The sequence below is a fragment of the Chanos chanos genome, chromosome 8 (genome assembly GCF_902362185.1).
Source record: "Chanos chanos chromosome 8, fChaCha1.1, whole genome shotgun sequence".
Lineage (NCBI taxonomy): Eukaryota > Metazoa > Chordata > Actinopteri > Gonorynchiformes > Chanidae > Chanos > Chanos chanos.
The window spans coordinates 41,025,022-41,035,021 of record NC_044502.1 but is presented as its reverse complement, the minus strand read 5'-3'; the positions used below and the strand labels follow the sequence as shown (position 1 = coordinate 41,035,021).

At 43.1% G+C, this 10,000-nt stretch overlaps 1 protein-coding gene across 1 annotated transcript in view; it reads left to right on the top strand.

Annotated features, from left to right (window-relative positions):
- The window catches only part of LOC115818417 (mannosyl-oligosaccharide 1,2-alpha-mannosidase IA), a 130,771-nt gene that overhangs the window by 80,907 nt on the left and 39,864 nt on the right, over positions 1-10,000 (top strand). Inside the window, exon 3 of the mRNA XM_030781787.1 lies at positions 2,320-2,435. Within this exon, the coding sequence (XP_030637647.1) occupies positions 2,320-2,435 (116 nt within the window). The remainder of the gene's footprint in view (positions 1-2,319; positions 2,436-10,000) is intronic.

Below are 10,000 nucleotides of genomic sequence, written 5' to 3'. Positions count from 1 at the left end.
GGATTAGATCCCTGTGTTTTGTAAGTCTTTGAAAATGACAAATGTAGTGTAGCATCAATGGATTCCACTGGGTGGAAGGAGGGGGGGGGGGGTGTGCTACGAGAGGCCACCGTGTGTCAAATCTTTCTCTGATTGGAGATGAAGTAAATGGGTCATGACACGAGACCCTAATCGCACCGAATACGAGGACTCCCTCTCACTTAACCTTTGGCATTTTGATAGCTGACCTAATTAGTTGCCTTGCGTTGGAACCACAGCGAGAGCAAAGGTCATTCAAGCAGGAAGGCTTAATCCAGAAAATTCCAACAGAAGATAGCACATAGATCTGATTAAAAATCCATGAAGAGCCGAGACGAGAGCCATAAAGGATAAGAAACGAGGGATGAGGGAGGTAGCACAGTGAAATGAAACGTGAAGGGGAAAAACACTGTTTTTTGAGAGCTTTGGTTTGTCGCCGGTACAGCGCAAACTGAGTCAGTTCTGGATCCAGGGAGATAGCAACAGTGCTGTCCACACCCAGACTCCGACACTGATGACTCCTCCTGATACCGCACGGGAGAGGTTCGTCCTCCTGCTCATCCACCTTTTTCCACCTCTCCTTCCATCTCCTTTCCACCTCCATGATAATACACCCACTGGTAGTTTGCGCGCGCACGCACGCAGACACACACACACACACATACACGCTAAACCCACACTGACAGCCAGTGTGTCTTTGTGCAGAGGATCCTCCAGAATCAATACTCAATCTTAAACATCCCCGACAATGGCTGATGTTCAGAGTACACAACGATAGAATGTTCCAGACACCGTTTTCCTTTCTTCAGAAAACTCGAAAATAATAAACTCAAGAACTACCTCTCATTTAAAAAAAAAAAAAAGAAAAAATTCTCACAGTGACAAGTTTATCAAACATATCACCAAAGCTCATTATGTATATATATATATATATATATATATATATATATATATATATATATTTTTTTTTTTTTTTTCTTGAATGTAAGAGTCTTAAAAATATTCATTACCCAGAGGTGTAGATGTATCTGCTTAATTGGGCAGCAACATTACAGTGAGTTAATCTCACAGTAAAAACACTAGTGATTGTGATACACGCTGAAATAAAACATATTGCTCCGCTCTTGCATCATATGCTCCCCGCACGCCGCGGTAAACGCGTCCGCATCGCTCACAGGTAAAGAAACCGACGTGTCACAGTCTCTCTGCTGGATGAGGATTTCTCACTGAAACATTTGACTGCAGTAAGAAAACCTCCCAACCGTCTTCCGTTTCATGTTTGCACCACCCCCCCCCCCCCCCCCCCCCGCCCCATTAGTAACATTTAGGATGGGTCACGCAGCCGAGCGTCTGGTTTCGTCGCAAACAACAACGGAAATAAACAAACAATGTGCAGAGCACGCTATGGGTTTCATATTCTATAAGACAAACATTATTACCATAATATTCTTGATTCTCCTTGTGTTTTTTTTCCACTGTTGTGCATGTTATTTTTCATTGTTTACACTGGCTGTGTCAAATTTATATTGATTATATACATTTAATTACCCTCACTACTCCCAAGCTCTTTTCCTCGAAATCTCTTTAATCTCCCTAATGTAATAAAAGCATTGTTTTATGCATGCGGGCAATATTTTTTGCATATTTTTCTCTTATGCGTGTGGGGCTGTGGGGTGGGTAGAAGGCTCAACCAATCACATTGAAGGTCTGCTGTACTAAATGAAAAGCCTGTGAACAGTTCTCATTAATGTTTGCGAGGGGGAATTTAATAACTTCAAATTAAGTGCATCTAACGGCGGGCGTCGGATAGAGAAGGAGGTGGGGGGAGGGGGGAGAAAAAAAAAAGAGCTGAACACAGAGGAAAGACAGGAGTGACTGCTAGCAGGGCCCTTCTCCACAGGGTCATAGATTGAGCGTTTAATTTCACTTCCATAGCTGCCTTATTATTTTATTTATTTATTTATTTATTTTTAAATGTGAATTCTTTATTGTTATTTAATCATTGGATTAACATCATAAGGATGGCTGGGGAAAGTCTTCAGCTGAATAGTAATTAAAAAAAGGGCGAGGATGAGTAGATTGTTGCCAGGGTAACTGACACGCTGCGGCGAAGCTCGATGGATGATGCGGCCCTATCAGTAAACTTAGGTTCCAATTTATTGCTCATTAAATAGTTCTATCTATGTTCTCTTTTGTTTTGTTTTTGTTTCTTTTTTCGTGTCTGTGTGCGTGCCCGCGCGCATCTTAGCACCAGTTCGTCCCACCCGAGCCTAAGCATTTCTGTACTGTTTTTTTTTACAGGTGGGCTGAGGGGAGCGACGATCGTGGACTCTCTAGGCACTCTCTACATCATGGGTCTGATGGATGAGTATGAAGAGGCGAAAGAATGGGTGGAAAACAACCTGGACCTCAACGCGGTGAGTTTATTGTAATACCGTCTCGCTCTTCGGGCGGAGCTCTCGGACAAACAGAAAACGCTCTCCTACATTCCCACTCAAGCCTCGAGAGTGTGAAAAAGGGTGCTTTTTCCAAAAGGGCTGTGTTGATTTTTTATTTTTTTTTTTTAAGCTCCAGTTAATATCAGTTGTTTTCTTTTCCGCCCGGCGTATGGGGCCGAAGATTGAGACAGTTTGGCCCAAATCAAACATTTGGGAGGGAGTGTGGTGTGGTTACTGATCCGTCGTGAGTAGGCCTTGTTTCTTGAACAGTGGTCTTTTCAGGCTCCAGTCCTTGGCCACTGTGTGCGCTGGGATTTAGTGAATAGGACTGAAAGAGAGAGGGAGAGATTGAATGAGGGAAAGAGGCCACAGCCTCTTCAATAGAGTAATCCCATGATAATGGACTTCTTTAGTTGGCAGGGAACACCAAGGTCTGCCAGTAGGGATGCAAGAAAGAGAGAGAGAGAGAGAGAGAGAGAGAGAGAGAGAGACTGATGGTCATGCGGATGCCCTCTCTTCCTCAAATCCGATTGCTTTTAGTGGCTCTCCTTTTGTTGGTTAATAATGCTGTTGGACTGTTTTCTTTGGGTTTTAAAGGGAGTCTAGACACCATTCACATTGCGTCAGACTTGGGCACTGACAAACTGGAATGATTTCACAATCAACTGATCAATCAACAGGTTCACTCAGTCACTCACTCTCTGGCCCAGTTTCACTCACTCACTCGCTCACTCACTCACTCACTCATTTGCCAATCAGTCACATATTTTTAATTAGAGTAATTTGATCTTTGATTAATCTGACAACACTCTGATTTAGGGGCTGCACTGTCAGCATCCCTCTCTCTCTCTCTGCATTTCCATGGAGATGATTATTGACGTAGACCCTCTGTGGTTCCTAGCCTGCCTGTAAAGTGCCGCAGAGGTGACATTGTGTGGAGAAAGAGAGAGGGGCAGGCCAGTGAAAAACAGCCCCCTAGAATCCCCTCGCTATCACTGTCTGTCAGGAAGACTCACGGCCTAGATTTACTCTGAGGCCCACACTTTGTCACCGAGTGAACATGCCCCATCTGTCTTTCTCCGTACTCTTTCGATCGGTCGTTCCCCAGGGATTTCTCCCCGTGGAGCCGACGAGTTGTCCGGCCGAGTGGGGGATGCACCACTCGGGGGCAAAGCGATCATTTTCAAAGAGTGAGTCCGTCTCTTTTAAACCACAAGTGTCGAAATCCCGAACGTCTCTTAGATTTTAATATCGGACGACCGCTGTGGCGTTTGATGAGCTGAAAAATGCACCCACCTATTTCCTAGGTAAAAAAAAAAAAAAAACAGCCTGTAATTTAGAGGTGGGAGCAAAAAGCAGCAGTATTCCCGACGCTGCAGGGCTGAGCTTTGGTCTCTGTGCTTTAAACAGACAGATTTGTCCCTGAGCTGACGTGACAGGAATGGACAATCCGCAGCACCGAGATGTTTTTTTTTTTTGCATATTCCTGAATTTTTGAATCTGACTGTACTCAGACACCCCTGATTCAGCTAATCCAGTCCACAAAGAGCACACAGTGAACAAGAACGAGGAATGTCAAATTAGAATTGTAGCATTAACTCCCCAGCAAGAGGTCCCTGTACAATACTGTTAAGGAAAAAGCTTTTTGTTTCGATTTATATTCAAGCCAGTAAGTGTCCACTAGAGTTGGAATGTGTTGTCAGAAAAAAAAAGACAAACATATTTTTGAGTGGATTTCGAGATTGCGGTTGATGGATGTGGTGGAAGATGCACTTATTCTCTTCTATAACTCATTGGCATTCAGTAGCATCGCACCGAGTCTCCGACATCAGCACTAATCACGGTCTTGATTGGCTCATTAAATTATTTCAGCGGAGGCCTTGGAGGAAGTCAGTTCGCTTATGAATATGTAAACAAAACAATCAAAAAAATTAAAAAAAAAACAAAAAAACCCACAGACGATCGGTTCGACTGCTGTCCTTTTGATGGATCGGGGCGAGTCTCATATCGGACATCGGGCGACAAGCCCGAGACGGATTAGCGGAACGCCCGTCCCCGACAATTATGAGAGTGATGCGTCGACCCCCTTCCATCCTTAATTAGAACAGCGCAATTAGTAAGTGACACTAAAACGGTTCTGCAGAGACGTCCAGAGCCCGTATCACTTTGCTGCAGAGAGACTTAATATGCAGGATGGTGGATCAACAATGGGATGTGTATAGATCTGACCTGATAAGAGGGTTTATACAAAGCATGCTGGTTCACACCAGGCTGTTGAGCAGAGGGTACACCTGGTGGGTTTTGTAGAACCTTCTCTGGATTTGTTTCCTAAACAGCTGTGGTCATGAGCAGAATAACAGGTGCTGTTATTATAACTTTTTTTTTTTTTTTTAACCTCCACCTGGATTGCAGTGAAGAAGTTAATAGGATCTTTACCACTGGGGAACAACAAGGGTAGTGTAATGTCAACAGTGTTTATCTTTGGGTCGTGAGAATGAATTGATCTGTAACAATGACTTTCCTGGTTCTTGAAGTAAAAAAAAAAAAAGAAAAGCAAACAGCAGAAGATTCTGATTGGCTGTGTTTATACTGCTGGCAGAATAATCGGAATAATTTGATTAGTTTCGTTCAGAGACAGTTTTTTCTTCTACGTACCTCGATTTTAATCAACCAATCAGTGGCTCTGCAAGAAGGAGTGAAAGGTAATTGTGGAAAATTTCGCACGCATGGAACCATTTTCTTATTACTGTGTCTGATTTGATTGCTCTATTCTTTCTCAAACCTTACATACCACAGCTCTCTCTGTCTCCCTCTCTCTTTTTCTCTCTCCCTCTCTGTCTCTCTCTTCCCCTCTCTGTCTCTCTCTCTTTCTCTCTCTCTCCCTCTCTTTCTGTCTGCCCCTCTCTCTCTCTCTCTCTCTCTTTCTCCTCTCTCTGTTTATCCCACTCTCTCGTGACTGTGTAGGCAGTGTTGATGGCAGGAGATGACAGTGTTGATTAGAGTTTGGGTCACGGGGTCTGGCGTTGCTACCATGGCCCACCTCCAGCTCATTATTGTGATTGGCACTTTTTTTAAGGCAACTTAGCACCTCTCTGGCCACCTAAGGCTGTTCACATAGCACAAAGCCTAATACATGTTAGCCACAGATAAGGCAAGCTGAGCCTGTCCAAATCATCAGCCGTCCAGCTCCGCTAATTGAGCTGTTTGAAAAGATCCATCAGACGTGCTGAAACGCAGGCTGCAGCCTTTACTTTCACATCCTCCGACATTTTGGTAAACCTCCCCCCACGCTCGCTCACATAACTGGGCAAATTCATGTTTCTGTTTTCTCTCCGTAAAAGCTGTCCACATCCAACAAAACCTTTCCCCGATGGGTCCACTTATTCCTCTTTTTTTATAGAAGCCACCGGTAGCAATCTCGCCTCTGTTCCGGTGGTGCTATATTCAGTCGTGAAATACCTATCTCAGATCCTTTGATTTCCTTGGAGAAAGTGTCTGCAGCCGGGAGAGGCGCGACGATAAGTGGCTTCCTCCTCTTTGGCTGAACTCCAGTGTAAATTTGGCTCAGCAGAACTAATGGAAAACCATTAATGAAGTCCTAGACTCTATGTCATATCCTCCTGTTGACAGTTCTGTAGAGCCACACTCATGCACGACGCTCTCTCTCTCTCTCTCTCTCTTTCTCTCTCTCTTTCCTTTTTTTTTATCGCTCTTTCTTTCTCTCTCTCTCTCTCTCCCTTTTTCCTCAGAGACGCTCTGCGCGTTGCTACCAGAGCTGGGTTTGGTTTCAAAGAGAATGGACCAGAGCTCTTTTCTCAAAGCTTTGTCTGGTCTCCTGGAAAGCAGCGAGTGCACGGTGATTTCCATTAAAAGCTCTCGCTCCTTCTTTATCTTCCCCTCTCTCAGTCATTCAGAGGCTAAAATGTACATCAGAGCTCTCCTGATCACAGAAACAAAAAGGGCCAGCATTTTCCGGCATCTTCTCTTTGATGACTGATATAGTTCATAACTACTTTGTCCCTCATCATGCAGAAATGGCATGCAAAAAAAATGCACATACGTTCATTTTGTTGGCCGTGGATCTTTGTTCGTTCTGTTTACACACAAAAAACTGGGTAAATGTAGGGTACCAGCCACAAACTAAATGTGTTCTCGCATCGAGCAGATGAAAAAAAAAAAAAAAAAAAGCATTAAACCGTGCGTCCTCTCAAGAGGCTAAACAAGAGGGCAGATAATTAGCATGTTTAAGCGGGTTATTTGAGACTGCGGGACAGAGACTTAATCAGCCAACGTCTCTCCTGGGCGTCATTTGGAGTGGATGAGAGAAGTGATGTATGTCTCTGGCGGTCAGTGAGTGGAGTGGGTTTTTTTTTTTTTTCCTCTGGCTTGATGGGGGGAAGAGGTATCTTCATGTAACAGAAGTATCTGTAAACAGCATTGGGGCGCATCTAGAAGATTCTCTCTCAGTCTTTGAGGGTACTTCACAGAGACAACCGCAAGGCAAAGAGCAAAGGTGGGAAAAAAAAAAACGACAGAGTCAATAGAAAGTTTGAAGGAGTCATAAGAACAAAAAAAAAAAAAAACATCTCACCATTTTGATTAAACATAGTAATCGCTAATGACGTTTTAGCAAAGTCATGATTGAACAAATAAAGGAGTGAAAGTGTGTTGTAACAGATATTCAGGGCTGTTTAATCACCTCTTATTGGCTGTTTGGTCTTGAGATGAGAGTAATTGGTTCTACTCTTCAGAGTGTCATACACGTAATCACACGAGCTCAAAATCACTGCCAAACAAAAACCCCATTAAAGCAGCTAAATGCTGATTTATAAGAATGAAAGGCTTAGACTGATCCCTGTTGCAGATAGCTGGATGCAGCTTTGAAATGTTTGGAAGGATGTTTGTAATGTAGTTAAACCATCTGGAGGTTTTTGCCCAGCTGATGCAAAGCAGTAATTTAGTGCACCTTGTGAGCTATGCTGCTAACCCAAGGCCAAAACAACCCCTCAGCTGCCAATAAACATTAACCACCAGCTTAAAACTTTCGGAGTACCACGATAAGGCCCTAGAGGGACAACAACACCGGCAAAGCTACCTGAGGTGCCAAACAAAAGTTGGGTCTCAATTTCTGCATGCCCTGTTTACATACCACCCCTCAATTACTCACAAATGATTCAATTAAAGCTTAAGATTGCTTTTTGATTCACTGTTTGATCCATACAATCCTCTCAAGCTGTCGCTTCTTGTGCTTTAGCAAGCACCACGTTAACACAATGTTTTTTTCAATGAGACAGGAGAGAGATAAGAAATAAAGTTTTGTATTTTTTTTTTTCCTGTCGCCCCTTCCTCAGGGTTTAAGGTCAAAGGAAGTTACCTGCAGGCAACGCAAGGGATCTAAAACATGAGATGTTTGTGTGGCTTTATCCAGACTTTCTGGTTTAATTTATTTCAGAGGTCCATAAATTAATTATTCATGGCAAAGTAGAGAGGTAGTGGTGCCGGCCTAGAATAATCTCATTTAACTGCATGAATTTATGATTGATGAAGGTGACCTGGAATAAAATTATATTATAAATATACAAAATGATCAGGCCTCAGTCTTCTCTCTGAGGATTCTGCCTTGTGAAGAAGAATTACTGGCCAAGCGAACGGATTCCTGAATATTCATTTTTATTTTCCTTTAGTCTAAGGGGACTGGAGGGAGGAATGAAGAGATGCAGAGAAAACAGGGAAATGATGAATATTGAGAGCCAAACCCCCCCCCCCCCCACACACACACACACACACATATTTAGCATAATGCAGTTACCTAAATAGGGTACCGGCTTTCCTGACATGACCCATTAAAACATAAAAATGAACCAGTTTAGGCCTCCTTTTTTATTACAACAAACTACATGGCAGGGCAGCGCTGATCTCAGCATGTAAGCAATTAATGTGGCAGCTTCGTTTTAGTATGGAACTAAGACAATAGTCAAACAGGTCGAAAAGACGAGGGTGAGACCTAGGAGAGAGAGTAAGAAAGAGAGATGGAGACAGACAGGAGGGAGGGGGGGGATGAGAGTGAGAGAGACAGAGAGAAGAGAGAGAGAGAGAAAGAGGGGGAGTGTCAGATTGAGAGGAGGACAGTTGACTGTAATGGTGCATAATCACTCTGGTGGGCTGATATTAATTATGCATCTTGTTCTTTCATTTGCCGTTAAGTGTTTAAGTAGAGGAGCCTGTGGCAGGCGGTAAACGCTGGGGAAGTGTGAATGTGTTTGAGTGTTTCTCCATTTCACCGTTTGAGGGGGTTTTGAGATCTCTCTTCAGAAGAAGCGGCTTATATTTCTGTCACATGTACCTATCCTGTGCAGTAAGTCTGAGAATCTGTGTAGAGTCACGGCACAGCCTGTGTGTCTTCTGATCCTGACATTCTCACTGTATCAGAGTTTGTCTGATACAAAGGAAAAAAGGGTAATTGCCTTTATACCATAATATTACAAATCAGCAATATTACCTAATTTACAATATATCAGAAATAACATCACATTTTGGATATACCAAACTGTAGCAAACAGCATTTGTATAGGCCTTCAACATTGCAAAACAAAAATTTGCAATCTCAGAGGCGAGTTTCATCTTAACAGGTCATTTAGCAAAATCAATGCTCTCTTCCATTACCTGATTGCGTTACTTGCTTGTATGTGTGGACATGTGAAGGCTGGCTAGCACAATAAAAGGTCTGATGTCCTCTTGTTGGCAAACCGGCTCAAACGTGTGGTTGGCAGAGCTAACACAGAATGTTATTAGAAAATTATATCGATAGGCGTATGAGTAATGCCCAAGTTCACGCACCGCTAGACCAGAAATGCTAGATGTCTTACTCTGTGTTCTATATGCCAGTTTAAATCTTGTATTTAATCTTTTTTTTTTGTCTCTGCTCAGTAAAATTGACGGATTTAAATGAGCAAAAATCAAAGAATTTAAGCACTTTTTTTGGGGGGGGGGGGGGACACTCCGTGTCAAGTAGAAGGATTTGGGAGCAGAGTAGTGCATGGTTCAGATAAATCATCTCTGTTGCCTTGTTCTTGCTTTGTTATCAGTGTAAAAAAAAAAACAAAAACTAAAGTGTGCCCATTAGCCCGGGTGTGGTGAGGACTGACCCTTGTCTCTCTGAGCGGATGCTGAGTAGGCCTTGAATAGGTCTCTCAACCATTTCCCAATACAGATAAAGCTTGTCCAAGGATGTCTTTACCATTAGACATGCGTGGACTAGCTAATGTGGACACAGAATGGTCAGTGAGTCCTTGAGCAAAGGCGATCAGCTCACTGCCGTGGAGAGGGATGGCCACCTGCCCGCGTTCTTCCTCCCTGACAGGTGACGGAGCCACTCCACAGAACACTCCCGGCAGCTCTGTCTGAGGGCCCGGCCAATCAAAAAAGATCCTTTTGAACAAAAACATCTCTGTTTTATGTTTACCTACGTATGTATGTATGTACGTACATACATACATACATACATACATACATACATACATACATACATACATACATATATATAT